The sequence below is a fragment of the Thamnophis elegans genome, chromosome 5 (assembly GCF_009769535.1).
Source record: "Thamnophis elegans isolate rThaEle1 chromosome 5, rThaEle1.pri, whole genome shotgun sequence".
Taxonomy (NCBI): domain Eukaryota; kingdom Metazoa; phylum Chordata; class Lepidosauria; order Squamata; family Colubridae; genus Thamnophis; species Thamnophis elegans.
This window is the reverse complement of record NC_045545.1, coordinates 95,928,431-95,948,252: the sequence shown is the minus strand read 5'-3', so window position 1 is coordinate 95,948,252 and position 19,822 is coordinate 95,928,431. Positions and strand designations below refer to the sequence as shown.

The 19,822-nt window shown below is 47.8% G+C and overlaps 1 protein-coding gene across 1 annotated transcript in view; it reads left to right on the top strand.

The window, feature by feature from the left end:
- SLC2A4RG (SLC2A4 regulator) overlaps positions 1–19,822 on the top strand; it is a 33,837-nt gene that overhangs the window by 915 nt on the left and 13,100 nt on the right. The window contains 6 exon segments of the mRNA XM_032218188.1: positions 6,195–6,373; positions 15,927–16,036; positions 19,421–19,444; positions 19,447–19,521; positions 19,524–19,628; positions 19,631–19,653. Coding sequence (XP_032074079.1) covers positions 15,961–16,036; positions 19,421–19,444; positions 19,447–19,521; positions 19,524–19,628; positions 19,631–19,653 — 303 coding nt within the window. The 5' untranslated portion in view covers positions 6,195–6,373; positions 15,927–15,960.

The window sequence follows — 19,822 nt, the reverse complement described above, 5'->3', positions numbered from 1 at the left end:
GTGGGGGGTGGGACCAAAGGGTTCAGGATGTGGATCTTGCAAGGGAGGGGAAGATGGGGGTGGGGCCAGTCGTGACCCTGGCTACGGTAACTGCAAAAGAGGAAGTTACACCTGTGGGATTTCCGCCATCCAGAAATGGTGACCATTGTGGTCCCAGAGTTCAGCAGTGGATGACGGAAAGCGTGTCGCAACTTGAACTCAAGACAGATGGATTTATTTGGGTGGGGAGCAGGTGACCACAGGCAAGGTGCAACCTTAGCTTGTTTTTTCCCCCCTCTTTGGGTCAACCCAGAGGGACTGACTTTGCAGAACAAGCTTAATTTACATTAACCTGACATTATCCTTGGGTTTGTATAATACCTTCCTTCGCTCCAGGTATATACCTGGCCAGCATACCCCACACACTTTCTCTTCCTATTTTCCTCAAGACAACCCGTGAGGTGGGCTGGGCTGGATTGAGAGGGGGGGGAAACTGGCCCAAAGTCACATGGTTTTCATGCCTAAGGTGGGACTAAAACTCACCGTCTCCTCGTGATTGGCCCAAAGACACCCAAAGGGTTTCTATGGCTAAGGCGGGACTACAACTCAGACTCCTGGTGATTGGCCCAAAGTCACCACTTGGCTTTCATGCCTAAGGCGGGACTAGAACTCATTGTCCCCTGATGATTGGCTCAAAGTCACCCAGTCAGCTTTCATGCTAAGGAGGGACTAGAACTCACGGCCTCCTGGTGATTGGCCCAAAGTCACCCAGACAGCTTTCATGCCTAAGGAGGGACTAGAACTCACGGCCTCCTGGTGATTGGCCCAAAGTCACCCAGACAGCTTTCATGCCTAAGGAGGGACTAGAACACGACCTCCTGGTGATTGGCCCAAAGTCACCCAGACAGATTTCATGCCTAAGGAGGGACTAGAAACTCACTGTCCCCTGGTGATTGGCCCAAAGTCACCCAGACAACTTTCATGCCTAAGGAGGGACTAGAACTCACAGTCTCTGGTATTTGGCCCAAATGCATCCAAAAGATTTCTATGGCTAAAGTGAGGCTAGAAATCACTGTCTCCTAGTGATTGGTCCAAAGTCACCCAGCCCACTTTCATACCTAAGGTGGGGCTAGAACGCACCCAGGGCTAGAACTCACTGTCTCCTGGTGATTGGCCCAAAGTCATCCAAAAGGTTCTATGGCTAAGGCGGGGCTAGAACTCAGTGTCCCCTGGTGATTGGCCCAAAGTCACCCAGCCCACTTTCATACCTAAGGCGGGGCTAGAACTCATTGCCTTCTGGCGATTGGCCCAAAGTCACCCAGACAACTTTCATGCCTAAGGCGGACTAAAACCTCACTGTCTCCTCATGATTGGCCCAAAGTCACCCAAAGGGTTTCTATAGCTAAGGCGGGACTACAACTCAGACTCCTGGTGATTGGCCCAAAGTTCCCCAGTCGGCTTTCATGCCTAAGGCAGGACTAGAACTCACTGTCCTCTGGTGATTGGCCCAAAATCACCCAGAAAGCTTTCAGGCCTAAGGAGGGACTAGAAGTCACGGTCTCCTGATGTGGCCCAAAGTCACCCAGGCCATGCCTAAAGTGGGACTAGAACTCACTTTCTCCTATTGATTAGTCCAAAGTCACCCAGCCCACTGTCATACCTAAGGCAGGACTAGAACTCACCATCTCCTGTTGATTGGTCCAAAGTGATCCATATGGTTTTGAGCCTGGCAGGAGTAGAAACCACTGTTTCCTAGCCCAGTGCCTTAACCACTGCACATACTGTCTCAATATGAAACGAATTGGATTAAAACGAAAGTCCTTTTATCCATGGGATGAATGCAGATGTTGGATTATCTCTCCCCACCCCACCCCGCCGCTTGCTTGTCTCTTTTCCCTTGTTCCCCCTTTTTCACCTTATTTCTGCAACTTGGCATGAGTTCATTTACTGGTATTTGTAACTATATTAAATTTATATGCCGGCCGTATAAATTTGAAGCAACTTTAGATGGTTGATATCCGTAACTGTATTAGCTGCAATAAGATGGATGACAAAGTTTATTCCAAGGTTGCAGGACCCCTCCTGACCATGCCTGTGTTCCCAAGAATCCTTCAAATCTACCCTCACATTTGCAACTGAAAGATAATAAAACACTTTAATTAGTAGGTGCAAATTGCATTAGCTCTGCTAGGTGGCAGCACATGGTCAAGTTTGGGAAGCTAAGCAGGGGCAGACCCGGTTAGTTATTGGAGGAGAGACCTACTAGAAACCTTAGGGGTACAGAATCTCTGAGAAGCCAAAATACAGTATTGGAGGAAGATCTTGGTAATGCCTTCCATATTGTGGCCAAAGCAACTCCATGGACATATAGGTGTTATTATTTTATTATTTTATTTATTAAATTTTTACCTCACCTTTATATTATTTTATAAATAACATGGTGGTTAAACATGAAGAATGCTCTCTCTGCCTCCTCTTTTCCCCCCACAGCAACAGTCCTGTGAGGTGGGTTCAGCTGAGAAAGATTGATTGGGCCAAAGTCACCCAGCCGGCTTTCATGCCTAAGGCGGGACTAGAACTCACTGTCTCCTGGTGATAGGCTCAAAGTCATCTCATTGGCTTTCATGCCTAAGGCAGAACTAGAATTCACCATCTCCTGATGATTGGCCCTAAGTCACCCAGCCTACTTTCATGCCTAAAGCAGAACTAGAACTCACCTGGGAATTGGCCCAAAGTCACCCAGCTGGCTTTCATGCCTAAGGCGGAACTAGAACTCACCAACTCCCAGTTTCTAGGCCAGCACCATAACCTCTCCATCAAACTGGGCATTTACAGTTACTCCTGGGCCTGTCTCAAAAAAAAAAAAAAACCCTAACTAGGTTTGTACCTAACAAACTACCATATTTTTCAGAGTATAAGACGTACCGGAGTATAAGATGCACCAAGATTTGAACAGATAAATTTAAAACAGTTTTTTGCACTCTGCAGGCCTCCCAAACCCTCTTGTTTTTTGCAAAAAGTGGGGCATGCAGAGAGTTTGAGAGGCCTGCAAAGTGCTTTGGGGGCTGGGAGGGCAAAAACGAGGAAAAAAACAGCCCATTTTTTGCTCGTTTTTGCTGGTTCCACCACAAATCCGCGAAGCCCTTATCCGCGGAGACATAAGCGCGAAGACTAATTTGCGCCGTTCGAAGCGCTAAGGAAAAACGCGACCCTACCGCGATGATATAATCGTGGAGGGCAAATCCGTGCATTCCCAAGCACTCAGTACCCTAAACCTAACCCTAAACTAACCCTAAACCTAACCCTAACCTAACCCTAACCCTAACCCTAATCCTAACCCTAAAACAAACCCCTAAAAAAACCCCTAAACCTAATCGGCTTTTGCTGCGGCGCCGTTTTAAAGCGCCCTTCTGTTGCTGCGCTGTTGTCGCGGCGGTGATGACGCACGGTGATGACGTCGCGGCTTTAGCGATGTGCTTATGTCTCCCGGATAAGGGTTTCGCGGTTTTGTCGTGCCACGGTTTTTGCTCTCCCCAGCCCCCAGGAGCACTCTGGAAGCCTCCTAAAGGCTATGAACGTCCATTTTTGCGAAGGGCGCAGGGTTTTGGGAGGCCAAAAATGCTGTATTCAGTGTATAAGACGCGCCCAGATTTCCCCCCTCTTTTTGGAGGGGAAAGGTGTGTCTCATACTCTGAAAAATACGGTAGTTAATCCTTGATGAAGGAAATTTCAAAGGGAGAAGTCCACACATAATCTCGTAAGAGAGTGACGGCGAACCTGGCCAAGAAAATAAGCCAGAGTGAGCTTTCAGATTTGCAAATTATATCGTCGATGCATCTTCATTTCGGTTAAGCTTGGATGTCAACGGGATTTTAATTTTTGTCCCGGCCTTGCATATTCAGGGGCGTGCAAAATCCGGGGCAATCTTTTCTGTACGGTTGTAAGGGAGACCGGAAAAAGAGGGCACCCCTCCCACCCACCCCCCCAAAAAAAGCTCTTTGGATGGTTGCATGCTCGGGCAGGCTGTGCGAAAAATCTCACCGTTCCTGCGCCTTTGCAGCCATCTTTAGTGTGAGTTTGTCCAGCCCTACTTGTTGCAAAGACTGCATTGTGTTGTCACGCAGCCCGATGGGGTGCAGATTCCCATTGCCAGAGCTGAGGAATTACACGCCGTGTTCCAACATGCTTATCGCTAGAACTTCCCGGAGTCTGAATTCTCAAGTTGGCGCGGGGGCGAGATTGCGCACTGCTCGTGTGTCTACACCTGCTGTGTTTATCTAAGATAAACGGCAGAGACTCTGCAGCCTTTGGGGAGAGGTTCAGGGTTGGCTGGATTCGCAGGACTACAAGCCCCAGCGGAAATAAGGGAGCTTTTTGGGAAAGCAAAGATTCCGCTAAAATCAGAAGCGAAAAGACGGTTCTCCCGTCCCATTCAGCATGTCAGCATGGTGCAATTCCCACGATTTTCATGGCTGGAGTTTGAGGAGAGCTGTTGGAGCTTTCTTAAGAAGGTCCATCTGGTGGGGCCAAGAAGAAGGGCTTTCTCTGTGGTGGTTCCCTCATCCCTGCAGAAATAAGAGAATAGAATAACAGAATAACGGAGTTGGAAGGGGCCTTGGAGGTCTTCTAGTCCAACCCCTGCTCAGGCAAGAAACCCTATACCATTTCAGACAAATGTTTATCCAACATGGTCTTAAAAACTTTCAGTGCTGGAGCATTCACAACTTCTGGAGGCAAGTTGTTCCACTGATTCATTGTTCTCACTGTCAGGAAATTCCTCCTCAGTTCTAAGTTGCTTCTCTCCTTGATTAGTTTCCACCCATTGCTTCTTGTTCTGCCCTCAGGTGCCTTGGAGAATAGCTTGACTCCCTCTTCTTTGTGGCAACCTCTGAGATATTGGAAGACTGCTATCATGTCTCCCCTGGTCCTTTTTCATCAAATTAGACCCATGATGGCGAACATGCTCTGAGCTGGACGACAGTTCGCATGCCCGCAGGGGGCTCCACATGCCACCTGTGGCACGCGTGCCATAGATTCCCCATCACGGGTATAGGTTCTCCTGCTTAAGCAGGGGGCTGGACTAGAGGACCTCCAAGGTCCCTTCCAAGTCGGTTACTCTATGTTTCATGTTGATGGTGTTTCTGCTGAGGGTAGATTGTTTTTTAGAGCCCAGCTGTGAATTTTGTTATTCGGCCACTGTATTTTTCAGACTATAACATGCAATTTTTCCGCCCCTAAAAGAGGATGAAAATTTGGGTGCATCTTATACTCCGACTTATGTTCTGAACCTGATCGGGCTAAGGATGCTAGCTGGATGAATACCTTGTAGGCAGAATTCCCCCCCCCCTCCCTATTTTCCTCCCCAAAAACTAAGATGCGTCTTATACTCCGAAAAATATGGTAGATGGTTTATTGTTTTATTTTAAGACTACACTTTGTTCTTTTGGTACTCGTGAATTGTTCTAAACCGTCTAGAGCAGGGGGAGGTCAGCAAACTGCGGCTCTGGAGCCGCATGTGGCTCTTTTATCCCTCTGCTGTGGCTCCCTGTTGCCAGTCGGCACCACAATTTTGAGAGGAGCTTCCGGTTTGAGGGTGGGAGAAGCAGGGTGCGCCAAAAGGAGACTCTATGGCAAGGGGCGGGTTTTCTGGTCAGCTCCACATTTGATAGGGCTTTCGGTTAGGACAGGTAGCGTTAAAAGGACGCCGCAATAGGAGGAGACTCTATGGTGGGGGAAACCAGACTTCCGGCTGGCTCCAGAGTTGAACAGGGGGCTTCCGGTTAGGACCTTTGTGGCTCTTTGAATATTTAAGATTGCTGACCCCTGGTCTGGAGTCATGCAATTGAGATGGGGGACAGTGGTGGGTTACGGCCGGTACAGCACCGGCCACCGTACCGGAACGGTGTTTTGGAGGGCCCACCTGCCTGCCCGTGTCCCTTACCTGTATTTAAGCCAACCGGGCCTTTTGCGCGTGCACGCACAGCGTACGGCACCTGGGCGACCTCCGCTGAGCAGCTGGAGCATCGCAGAGCCGTGGGTGCGCAGTGCACGTGCCCAAGGTGGACGCACGGCCCCGTCGCAGCGTGCCGGTTGCGACGGGATCCGGAACCCACCACTGGGGGACGTGTCTACATCCATTGAGGCAAAAAAATAAGAAATGCCCTTGGGCCCAAAAGAACCGGTGACCCTCAACGTCTTTTAACTCTTCCTTGCAGGGTTCCAACCATTGTAACGGGAAAGCGTTTCCGGCCGAGTTGGAGCCTGCGGACGGCCACTTGAGGCTCCCCTCGCATCCTGTGGCGCTAAAACAGCCCGTGGAGGAAGTGACGGCTCTGCGACTCGTGCATGAAACCCCCCTGCACCATTCAGCCTACATCCCGGTGCCCCGGCAGAGGTATGAGGTGTGGGGACCACCATTTGTTTCTTCCTCTCCTCTCCCTTCCCTCCCTCACACACACACACACACACACACAAACACAACACACACACACACACACACACACACACACCAGTGGTGGGTTTCCAATTTTTCTACTATCAGTTGGGGCGCACTCCCATGCAGAACTCTTCTGTGCATGCGCAGAAGCAGACGGGCCAGGGGCGGAGCCTCCCACCGCCAGTACTACTGGCTCGCCTGATCCAGGCCAAACTGGGAGCAACCCACCCCCGACACACACATACACACACTTCAGTTTAACCTAAACCGAAGTCACCCTGCTCTGCCAATATAATTCCAGAAATCCTCAGCCAGCAGACTTGTAAACTTCAACTCCCAGAATTCCCAGCATTTCTGGCTGGGGAATGCTGGGATTTGCAGTCCACAAGACTTAAAAGTTGCAAGGTTCATAGTTGCTATAGTCCATAATTCTGGGAGTGATTTATGATGGGTTTTCACTGTTACGAACTTTGCAGCATCGTGTGATTAAAATTCACTGGCTCGGCAGCTGACTCGTATTTATGACGGTCGCACTGTCCCGGGGTCACTTGATCCCCTTTTTTGCGACTTTCTGACAAGCAAAGTCCACGCGGAAGCCAGATTCACTTAACAACCATGTTCCTTAATAACTGCAGTGATCCACTTAAGAACAGTGGTTACAGAGGTTGCAGAATCACTTGCTTAACAACTGTCTCGCTTAGCAACAGAAATGATGGGCTCAAGCGTGGCCGTAAGCCGAGGACCACCTATCAAAACAATTAATCAGAAAAAAATACAGTGCTTAATTTTAAAGCAATGTTTCTCAGAAACTTTCAGTTCAACTCCCAGAATTCTCCAGCCAGCATGGTGGACTTCAACTCCCAGAATTCCCCAGCCAGCATGGTGGACTTCAACTCCCATAATTCTCCAGCTGGCGTAGTGGACTTCAACTCCCAGAATTCTCCAGCCAGCGTGGTGGACTTCAACTCTCAAAATTCTCCAGCCGGCATGGTGGATTTCAACTCCCAGAATTCCCCAGCCAGATAATTCCAGCTGGCGTAGTGGACTTCAACTCCCAGAATTCCCCAGCCAGCATGGTGGACTTTAACTCCAGAATTCCCAGCGAGCATGGTGGACTTCAACTCCCAGAATTCCCCAGCCAGCGTGGTAGAGTTCAACTCCCAGAATTCTCCGGCTGGCGTAGTGGACTTCAACTCCCAGAATTCTCCAGCTGGCATGGTGGACTTCAACTCCCAGAATTCTCCAGCTGGTATGGTGGACTTCAACTCCCAGAATTCCTCAGCTGGTATGGTGGACTTCAACTCCCAGAATTCTCCAGCTAGCGTGGTGGACTTCAACTCCCAGAATTGAAGGGGAAGATTCTGGGAATTGAAGTCCCCCCAAGTTGAAATTTCCTAGGTTGGGAAACACTGACTTAAGAGACTTGCAGCCAAGGCAAGACACGGGTTCAAATGCCTCTGTTCTTGAATGCAAGTCCCTCCCAATTCCAGAGAGGCTGGCTGGTTGTTGTGTTGTGTCTTTTTGTGCGCCTGCCATGGCTCCGTAGCTCTCAGCCAATGTGCTGCACGCCGGCTGCACACTTCACCACTGCACCAGGCTAAAAATAAGCCATCAGTCAACAGGCCAATTTATGCGTGTTTAATCTTCTTAGATTACCAGGGCGAAGGGCTCTGCCATAAAGCCCGTCTGATCCACCTGACGTGGAAACAAAAGGGGAAAAAAAACAACAAATCCTTTTCCGCTGGAGAAATGAAGCTGAAGGATGATCAAAGGCAGTGTCGCCTTCCCAAACGTGGCAACTTTAAGACTTGTGGACTTCAACTCCCAGAATTCTCCAGCTGGCATGGTGGACTTCAACTCCCAGAATTCCCCAGCCAGGTGGTAGACTTCAACTCCCAGAATTCCCCAATTGACATGGCGGAGTTCAACTCCCAGAAATCCCCAGCCAGCGTGGGGACTTCAACTCCCAGAATTTCCCAGCCAACATGGTGGACTTCAACTCCCAGAATTCTCCAGCCAGCATGGTGGACTCCAACTCCAGAATTCCCCAGCCAACATGGGGACTTCAACTCCCAGAATTCTCCAGCCAGCATGATGGAGTTCAACTCCCAGAATTCCCCAGCTGGCGTAGTGGAGTTCAACTCCCAGAATTCCCCAGCCAGAGTTGAAGGTCCACAAGTCTTAAAGTTGCCAAGTTTGGGAACCAATGGCCTAGTGGAAAGAGAAACCTGCGTTCATTCTGAGGAAGAGGAGAAAATGTCCGCTTTCCCTTGCAAAATTACAGCTGGTCTCGTTTTACAACAATTCACTTAGTGGCTATTCAGACCGTAGTTACAACGGCACCTGAAAAACCAACGTATGACCGTTTTCACAGTTACATTTCCAGCATCCCAGGGTCACGTGATCCAGAGTCAGAGGCTTGGCAGCTGACTCACATTTATGACCGTTGATGTGTCCAAGGACACGCGATTCCCCCTTTTGCGACCTTTGGACAAGCCGAGTCAATAGGAAAGCCAAGATTCACTTAACAACCGGGCGGGTGACTAAGCTATCAACTGGCAGGGGTCCACTTAACAGCTGTGGCAGGAAAGGTTGTAAAATTGGGCAGAATTTACTAAACAAATGTCTCACTTAGCAACAATAATTTTGGGCTCAATTGTGGTCGTAAGTCGAGGACCGCCTGTATTTGCTGCTGGGTTGTAAATAGGGGTTATTTTGAGGTTGCTGTGTCATGTGGGGAATTCTGGGAGTTGAATGTCTCCCCTAGTCCTTCTTTTCATTAAACTAGACATCCCCAGTTCCTGCAACCGTTCTTCATATGTTTTAGCCTCCAGTCCCCTAATTGTCTTTCTTGCTCTTCTCTGCACTCTTTCTAGAGTTCATACAATACAATACAATAGCAGAGTTGGAAGGGACCTTGTAGGTCTTCTAGTCCAACCCCCTGCCTAGACAGGAAACCCTATACCTTTCCGGACAAATGGATATCCAACATCTTCTTAAGACTTCCAGTGTTGAAGCATTCACAACTTCTGGAGACAACCTCTGTTCCACTGATTAATTGTTCTAACTATCAGGAAATTTCTCCTCAGTTCTAAGTTGCTTCTCTCCTTGATTAGTTTCCACCCATTGCTTCTTGTTCTACCCTCAGATGCCTTGGAGAATAGCTTGACTCCCTCTTCTTTGTGGCAACCCCTGAGATATTGGAAGACTGCTATTGTGTCTCCCTGGTCCTTCTTTTCATTAAACTAGACATCCCCAGTTCCTGTAACCGTTCTTCATATGTTTGAGCCTCCAGTCCCCTAATCCTCTTTCTTGCTCTTCTCTGCACTCTTTCTAGAGCAGTGTTTCTCAACCTTGGCCACTTGAAGATGTCTGGACTTCAACTCCCAGAATTCCCCAGCCAGCATTCGCTGCTGGGGAATTCTGGGAGTTGAAGTCCGGACATCTTCAAGTGGCCAAGGTTGAGAAACACTGTTCTAGAGTCTTTTCTACATCATGGCGACCAAAACTGGATGCCGTATTCCAAGTGTGGGCTTCCCAAGGCATTATAAAGTGGTATTAAAGCGATTTGAAGCACCCCAAATCCTCTCTTTTCACTCAAGAGTGTGTCTGTGTGTGTGTGTAAGTAAGTAACTTAGCAGGAGTTGTGCTGGGTGGCCCAGGTGAGTTCTCCTACCTGTGCAGCTGAGGTGAGTCAAATACTCGATTTAATTAAAGGCACACATTTGTGAAGATTAAAAGGCAGATAACTGCTTGTGTTTCCCGCTCGGGGCAGGTGTGTGGGCTTTTTAACAACTTTGAGGAGGAAAGAAAAAGAGCCTTGGGATATTTTGGGGTCCAAGCAAAGTGGGGGGGGGGGGCTTTTCCTGGAAGGAGGTTGCCTGCACAGGTGGATCTGGGTGGCAATATGAATTCAGACCCAGCTCTGGATTCGTATGGAATTTGGCTGCTCCAAGTTTGGAGCTGCTAATGAAATAGACGGCTGTGAAAGTTGGACCATAAGGAAGGCTGAGCATAAGAAAGAATGGAGGCCTTTGAACTCTGGTGCTGGAGAAGACTCCTGCATTGAGTCCCTTGGACTGCAAGGCCATCCAACCGGTCAGTCCTAGAGGAGATCAACCCTGACTGCTCTTTAGAAGGTCAAATCCTGAAGAGGAAACTCAAATCATTTGGGTACCTAATGAGAAGGAAGGACTCCCTGGAGAAGAGCCTCATGCTGGGAACGACGGAGGGCAAAAGAAGAAGGGGACGACAGAGAAGGAGGTGGCTGGATGGAGTCACCGAAGCAGCCGGCGTGAGCTTCAATGGACTCCGGAGGATGGGAGAGGAGGAAGGCCTGGAGGAACATTGTCCATGGGATCACGATGGGTCGGACACGACTTCGTGACTAACAACAACAAATGAAATCTTTGCAAACAAAATCAGGAGGAATCCGATAATCCCTTTTCTGACCAACAAGTTTAACAAAAGACATGAGCTTTTGGGGGTAAATAGCAATAGTTTTTTTAAAATAGCAATAGTTAGACTTATATACCGCTTCATAGGGCTTTCAGCCCTCTCTAAGCGGTTTACAGAGTCAGCATATTGCCCCCAACAACAATCCGGGTCCTCATTTCACCCACCTCGGAAGGATGGAAGGCTGAGTCAACCTTGAGCCTAGTGGGATTTGAACAGCTGAACTGCAGTCAGCTGAAGTAGCCTGCAGTGCTGCATTTAACCACTGCGCCACCTCGGCTGTAAGAGTAGTCCTCGGCTTACAACAGTCTGTTTAGTGATGGGATGGAGGTTACAACGGCCTTGAAAAAAGTGACTTAGGACTGTTTTCCACACGTCGAACCGTTGCATTATCCCCGTGGTCAAAATTCAGAGCAACTGACTCATAGTTATGACGGTTGCAATGTCCCAGGGTTGTACGATCCCCTTTTTGAGACCTTCTGACAAGCAGAGTCGATGGGGAAGTCGGACTCACTTAACAACCCTGTTACTCACTTAACAACCGCAGCGATTCACTTAACCACGGAGGCAAGAAAGGTCGTAGAATGGGGCAAAACTCACTTAACGAAATACCTCATTTAATAACGGAAGTTTTGGGCTTAATTGTGGTCGTAGGTCGAGGACTACCTATACTTAACAGCCACACATGCAAAGATTCGTTTGAAGTTACAATGCTGGATGGTTTTCCACGCTTAACGACCAACAGTCCCAGCATCCCCATGGTCACGTGATACAAATTCAGATGCTTGACGGGGTCACGTGAATCCCTTTTGTGACCTTCTGACAAGACAAGCCAGTGGGGAAGCCCAGATTCACTTAACAACCGTGTGGCTAACCTATCAGCTGCCAGGGGTTCACTTAACAGCTGTGGCAGCAAAGGCTGTAAAACGAGGCAGGATTGACTAAACAAATGTCTCACGTAACAACGGGAATTTTGGACTCGGTTGTGGTCGTAAGTCGAGGACCACCTGTATTTGCTGCTGTGTGGTAAATAGGGGTTATTTTGAGGTGTGTCATGTGGGGAATTCTGGGAGTTGAAGGCCCAGCCCTGTCTGGAGGGACTTCAGGTTGAGACGTCCAGTCTAGGATTGGCACCTCTAATGCACCAAGCCAACTTGACTCACATTTAGTCACTAAATATCCCCCTTTTGCGACTTTCCGACGAGCAAAGCCAACGGGGAAGCCGGATTCACTTAACAACCGTGTTGCCAACTGAGCAACAGTAGGGATTCACTTAACAACCCGGGTTGCCAACTGAACAACTTCAGGGATTCACTTAACAACGGTGGCTAGAAAGAGGGCAGCCAAACTCACACTTGAGAAATTTCTCACTTAGCAATAGCAATAGCAGTTAGACTTATATACCACTTCATAGGGCTTTCAGCCCTTTCTAAGTGGTTTACAGAGTCAGCATATTGCCCCCAACAACAATCCGGGTCCTCATTTCACCCACCTCGGAAGGATGGAAGGCTGAGTCAACTCTGAGCCGGTGAGATTTGAACAGCCGAACTGCAGAACTGCAGTCAGCTGAAGTAGCCTGCAGTGCTGCATTTAACCATTGCGCCACCTCGGCTCTTAACAAGATACTTTCGTGACCCGTCAAAACCACGGTCCACTAAAGCGCGCCCAATTAAAGCGCGTACCTGACGTCATCAGCAGCGCGACAAATACGACCGCGGAGAAAAAAGGGCGCTTTAAAAAGCGCTTTTAAAGCAAGCCGATTCACATAAAGGTAAGGGTTAGGGTTAGGGTTAAGGGTTAGGTTAAGGGTTAGGGTTAGGTTTAGGGTTAGGTTAAGGGTTAGGGTTAGGTTTAGGGTTACGTTAAGCGTTAGGGTTAGGTTTAGCGTTAGGTTAAGGGTTAGGTATAGGGTTAGGTTAAGGGTTAGGTTTAGGGTTAGATTTGAGGGGGTTAGGTTTAGATTTACGCATTAATTTTAAGTTTACCGCTCACAGCGTGCTGTTTTCGTCGCGCTGTGATGATGTCACGTACGCGCTTTCGTCGAGCGCGCTTTAGTCTACCGCAGTTTTGTGGTGGAACCGATACTTTGGGGCTCAATTATGGTTGTACGACTCGCACTCTGGACATTGGCAGCCTGCTTGCCTTTCCCTCCTCTGGATCCGGGAACTCCTGGAGTCTCTGACTTGGAGAGGAGAGGAAGAACAAAAAAATGGGAATCCTCTCCTTTTGGACCCGCCAGGGGAAGTTATCCAAAGGCTGCCACGGATTTTAACACTACGGCGTCCCTCCCACCAACAACGGCTAGGCCATTGGTTCTCCCGGCCTGGCGGAGGAGGCTTTGAGCCACGATCGGCTTCCTGCCTTGTGTGTTTCCATGCAGCTGACCACGCCTGCCTTTGGGGGGAGTTTTATATATATTTTCCCCCTTTTTGGTCGGTTGCTGGAGCCTCGGGAAGCTAAACGTTTCCAGGCTCCTTTTCATGACAGGCGAGATTTAAAACGCCTGCTATTTAGCACGCATGTGCCCTGGCAGGCACGAGCATGCCACATTGTTCTCAAAAAAAAAAGAAGAAGAAACTAAAGTGAATCGGTGCGCCAGGAGACTGCAGATTGGGTGCCAAGCCGAGCAGAATCTCGTAAACAGCATAAATCACTCAGAAACGCCTGCATAATTGCACAATTTTAGTTCGCTTCCTTTGGGGTTTTTTCCCCCCTCCCTCTCTCCCCTTTCCAAAAGGCACTCTCAATTTAATTTTAATTTTAATTTTTTTTCCTGGCACTGTTGGAACTGGCTACCCTCTCTGGCTGCAGAAGCTGCAAAAGCTGGGAGGGATCCTAAGGAGGGAACTTAACAGCCAGAGCGATCCAAGTTTCTAGTTCTCATCAACAAAGGCGCGAGGGTTCTCTCCTGGGTTAGAGGAACAGTCGGATCAAAATGGAGCAGAACCGGTGTGTGTGTGTTGTGTGTGTGTTTAGTGCAGGGGTGTCAAACTTGATTTCATTGAGGGCCGCATCAGGGTTGTGTTCGACGTGTGTGTCTGTGTCTGTGTCTAGAGTGGCCATGGCCAGCTCGACATCAGCTGTGTCGGGGCCGCCTGTGGTGTCCCGAGTGCTCTCCCAGCAAAAAAGGACTCCTGAACTCCATTTCTGGCTGCGACAGCCTCCTCCATCCCTCTGCCAGCAGAAATGGAGCTCTGGAGGGCGGACCATGGCATGACCCGTCAAAACCACGCTCGACTAAACCGTGCCCGATTAAACCGCGTCGCTGACGTCATTAACAGGGCGACAACAGCCAGCGCGGAGAAAGAAGGGCGCTTTAAATAGCGCTTTGAAAGCAAGCCGATTCAACTTAAGGTAAAGGTTAGGGTTAGGTTAAGGGTTAGGGTTAGGTTTAGAGTTAGGTTAAGGGTTAGGATTAGGTTAAGGGTTAGGTTTAGGTTTAGGGTTAGGGTTAGGTTTAGGGTTAGGTTAAGGGTTAGGATTAGGTTTAGGGTTACAGAGTCAGCATATCTCCCCCCACAGTCTGGGTCATTTCACCCACCTCAGAAGGATGGTAAGGCTGAGTCAACCTTGAGCCGGTGAGATTTGAACCCCTGAACTGCAGATAGCAGTCAGCTGAAGTGGCCTGCAGTACTGCACCCTAACCACTGCGCCACCTCGGCTCTTGGCGGAGTTTCCCGCCAAGGCCAACTGTCCGGCATACCAACCTGATGATGATTTTGGAAGATGTCTCCCACCTGACAGCTGTGGAGATATTGGATTGGACTATGGACTGGGGTTACCAAGGGGAGGGGAATGAATCATGTATTGATATCTAATGCTTTCGCGCGCTTTTGCTCAGATCCAGCTTTGCTTAGCTTCTATTTATTTATAATCAGTAAAAGTTACTCTTAATTCTGCAAAATGGAGTTGAGTGGTTTCTTTCTTGGTTATTAAGCGAAGCAGCATCTGACACAAGGTGACCCTCCAGAGGTAGAGATTCCAGAGGGGCGTATTCATCAGATCCTGGGCAGGGTTGGGTTGCATGCAATGTGGTTTATTTATTTATTTATTTTTATTTATTTATTTTCGAAACAAACATCCTTCTTTACATATTGCAGAAAGTGTATCAGCTGGTTACAAAAGGCTTTTGTGCATCTCTTCCACCGTCATCAAATATCATTCATATTAATTCAAATATCTTAACTCAAATATTTACCATTTTAAACATCATCATCATACCTCCACTTTTATTTGACTATAGTTATTTAAATATCCTTCATCCTTAAATATACCAAGATTCAATACATAACCACATGCTGGCATTTTCATTTACTTATTTGCAAAATCCTCCATTCACATTAAATCCTCATATCCTGTTTTAGCTAAACATCCATAAATTTATTACCAAAATTTTCTAATCCTCCATGTATATAATTTATTATCATTATCCTTTCTTTATTTAACTATATCCTATATCATAACATAAGAGCTGAGGTGGCGCAGTGGTTAAATGCAGCACTGCAGGCTACTTCAGCTGACTGCTAGATCAGCAGTTCGGCGGTTCAAATCTCACCGGCTCAGGGTTGACTCAGCCTTCCATCCTTCCGAGGTGGGTAAAATGAGGACCCGGATTGTTGTTGGGGCAATATGCTGACTCTGTAAACCGCTTAGAGAGGGCTGAAAGCCCTATGAAGCGGTATAAAGTCTACTGCTATTGCTATTTCCCCCTATTAGTTAAAACTTAACTGTATCTAATTTTGTTTTTTTATTATAATAATAATTATTATTAATAATCTTTATATAGTCCAAAAATATTTCTAGCCTTCCCTTCTCATATCCAATTATTACTTATCATAACAGCTCAACATTGTATACATCACTATCATTATCAATTTTTTATTTAACTATACCTATTACCACTGGATTTAGCTAAGTTTAGCTAATTTTGAATTATACTCTTCCATCTATCAACCTGTATCTCTCCAATAACCAAACAATCTTATATCTACTGCCATTGGTTTTGATGCAATGGGGTTTTGATTGACGCTTCTTTTTCCCCTCTTGTGCCCTACAGAAAGCCAACGGAGAAGGCAGGAATTGACGAAGTCATGGCAGCCGCAGTCCTCACCAGCCTGTCTACCAGTCCCGTGGTGCTGGGCCAACACCCCAATGGTTTCAGCGCAGGTATTTCCCGAGCTGGGAGGGGGAAGAGGTCATTGCGGCTTGATGGGGGTTTGACACACAGGTAGTCCTCGCCTTACGACCACAATCGAGCCTCAAATTTATGTCGCTAAGGAAGAGACCACTTCTTACCTTTCTTTTGCCCCGTTTTGCAACCGTGTTCTGAAATGAATCGTGGCAGTTGTTGAGTTTGTAGTACGGTTGTAAAGCGAATCCGGCTTTCCCCGTTGACAATGTTTGTCAGGAGGTCGTAAAAGGAGATCCCAAGGGACGCCGCAACCGTCATAAATATGAGCCAGTTGCCAAGTGTCTTAACTTTCGATCACTGGAACACGAGGATGTCGTAAGGGTGAAAAACGGCCCTAAGTCACTTTTTTTCAGTGCTGTGGTGACGTTGGTCACTAAATGAACTGTTGTAAGTCGAGGACTAGCACTGACCCGCCTTCCCTTAAAGCAGTGTTTGTTCTGACCGAGGCTGCCCAAGAGCCTGAATCAAACTCCTTGTCCCGACAAAAACATTAATTTGTTGTGAATTCTGCTCATTCACGTCTATCAAAGCCTTTCAAGGGAGGATTTACAGTCACAGACCTTATCTGGCTTGGAGAGCTGCCAGGCTGATATCTGCAAAACTTGGCCAGGAGCCTTGGAGAGTCACGAACCAATTAAGGGAACTAATTGTCTCCTGCAAACTCCACTCCCCTTTCGCTCCTCTTTATTCCCTCTGGGAGGGGCCATTCACCGTCCACCTGTGGCCTTACTCCCAAGTCGACCCCTGTTCTTTAGCTCTTCCCTTCATCTGGCAACTCTGTACATGCGCACACTGGGAACAGGCTCCAGCTGTTCTTCTGCCTCACTGATGTCAGACTCTGAAGGCAGCTGATAACTGTCAGATGTCCCTGACCCCTTCTCTGCCTCCGACACAGAGTCCTCATCAGAGCCTTCCCCAGACTCCAGGACTGGCCCAGGTTCCTCCCCAACCTCCTCACTGTCTGAATCTGCTGCCAGCTCCATTGGCCGCTGGCAGATCACATCAGTGTTTGTCAATCTTGGCAAGTTGAAGATGGGTGTGACTTCAACTCCAGAATTCTCTTCTGGTCTTAAGACTGGTAGGAGGTGGGCCGCTGTGGTCCCTTTAAGACCTGTGGACTTCAACTCCCAGCATTCCTGAGCCAGCATGGCTGGCTCAGGAATGCTGGGAATTGAAGTCCACAGGTTTGAAGTGTGATATCAGCCAGGGATCTGTTTATGTCTCTCACTTACTATTCCCAACTCTTGAATAACAGTCTCAAGCTAGGATTTGGGGCAGCGAGAATATTTTCCACCCAAGCCAAAAAGAAAAAAAAAGAAAGAAAGATATTAAAGTTCTAAATATAAACATCTGACATGCGGTATGTGTTGTTTATGACTCTTGGCTGGTTTTGTGCGCTTTTGTTATTTATAGGTTCCCCTACCATTAAAAAAAAATAAAAAATCAACCCACACCAGTCCAAAAACCCCTTTTGGTGTCTCGGGGAATAAAAATAACAAGTTTGAAGTGTGCCCCAGCGAAATAAAATATTAAGAATGAAATCAAATTGAAGAACAAAAAATGAAGGAATAGGAGTGGAGTCAAAGATGTGTTGTTGTGGTCAACACATCTGAATAGCAGAATAACAGAGTTGGGGGGGACCTTAGAGGTCTTCTAGTCCAACCCTTGCTCAGGCAAGAAACCCTATACCATTTCAGACAAATGTTTATCCAACATCGTCTTAAAAACTTCCAGTGTTGGAGCATTCACAACTTCTGGTGGCAAGTTGTCCCACTGGTTCATTGTCCTCACTGTCAGTAAATTTCTGCTTAGTTCTAAGTTGCTTCTCTCCTTGATTAGTTTCCACCCATTGCTTCTAGGAACTCAGGAGATTCAGGCAGTTCAAATTAGGTATAAAGATTTATTGCAAGCTTAAGCTGTCTACAAGAATCTGAACTACTAACAGTCCAAGCAAAAATGGCGGGAGATAAGAGTCAAAGTCAATTCCAGGTGGGCTGGGCTAATTACCATACAATAGCAGAGTGGAAGGGACCTTGGAGGTCTTCTAGTCCAACCCCCTGCCTAGGCAGGAAACCCTATATCGTTTCAGACAAATGGCTGTCCAACATCTTCTTAAAGGCTTCCAATGTTGGGGCATTCACAACTTCTGGAGGGCAACTTCTGTTCCACTGATTCATTGTTCTAACTGTCAGGAAATTTCTCCTCAGTTCTAAGTTGCTTCTCTCCTTGATTAGTTTCCACCCATTGCTTCTGTCCTGCCCTCAGGTACCTTGGAGAATAGCTTGACTTCCTCTTCTTTGAGGCAACCTCTGAGATATTGGAAGACTGCTATCATGTCTCCCCTCGTCCTTCTTTTCATTAAACTAGGCATACAATGAAACAAAAAAAAGTTAAAAAGTTATGATATTATGTAGTTACTTACCAAGCACATCTAAATTCTATTGAAGTAACCAAAATATCTTTACAATACCCAAGGCACGTCACAACTTTTGAGCACCCTTAATGCTTGGAAATGGAAAATTGAAAAATTTGACACTCTAGGGGAGACATGATAGCAGTGTTTCAATATCTCAGGGGTTGCCACAAAGAAGAGGGAGTCAAGCTATTCTCCAAAGCACCTGAGGGCAGGACAAGAAGCAATGGGTGGAAACTAATCAAGGAGAGAAGCAACCTAGAACTCAGGAGAAATTTCCTGACAGTTGGAACAATTAATAAGTGGGACAACTTGCTCCAGAAGCTGTGCTCCAACACTGGAAGTTTTAAAGAAGAGGTTGGATATCTATTTGTCTGAAGTGGTGTAGGGTTTCCTGTCTAAGCAGGGGGTTGGACTAGAAGACCTCCAAGGTCCCTTCCCACTCTGCTATTGTATTCTAAACCTAGTTCCTGCAACCGTTCTTCTTATCTTTTAGTCTCCAGGCCTTTAAAGACAGTGCCCTGGGGATCATGTGATCACCTACTGCAGGGGTGCCCAAAGTTTGCCACTTTAAGACTTGTGGACTTCAACTCCCAGAATTCCCCAGGCTGGGGAATTCTGGAGTTGAAGTGCACAAGCTTTAAAGTGGCCAATTTTGGACACCCCTGACCTACTGTGACCTCCTTGCAAGCAAAGTCAATGGTGCTGCCAGATTCTCTTAACAACCCATCTTCCTAACTTAACAACGGCATCGATTCGCTTAACGGCGGTGGCCAGAAAGTCATAAAACGGGGCAAAACTCACTTAACGACCGTCTTGCTGAGCAGCAGAAATTCCAGGCTCCTTTGTGGCCGTGTCGAGGACTTCCTAGTTGAAGCTTACGATATTTGAGCCTGGCCCTTTCGTGTCGGACACCTTCTGACTCTTGTTCTTGTTTTCGCGACAGAAATGAACTGTGACGTGTGGAAAGAAGCCCCGTGAGGTCCTCCAGCTGCTCCAGCAGAAACCACAGCGGAGACGGAAGCTGGGATCCCCCGAGCGACCTTTCCACCCTTCCACCCCTTCGCCGCCCCTGACCGCCGACATCACGACCAGCCTCCTGTCTTCCCTGCAGTCCGACCTGGAGGAGACGGAAGCCACACAGTTCCTCTTTGGGAACCCGTGCCCAGGAAGAGGAAGGTAAGGACGGATATTGACCCCGCGGATGGAGGAAGAAGAAACCTTCTCCACTTTGAGCCTGTCCGAAGGTCGCCCGGTTACTGTATTTTTCGGAGTATAGGACGCACATTCCCCCCCCCCAAAAAGAGGGTGAAAATTTGGGTGCGTCTTATACACTGAATGTAGCCCC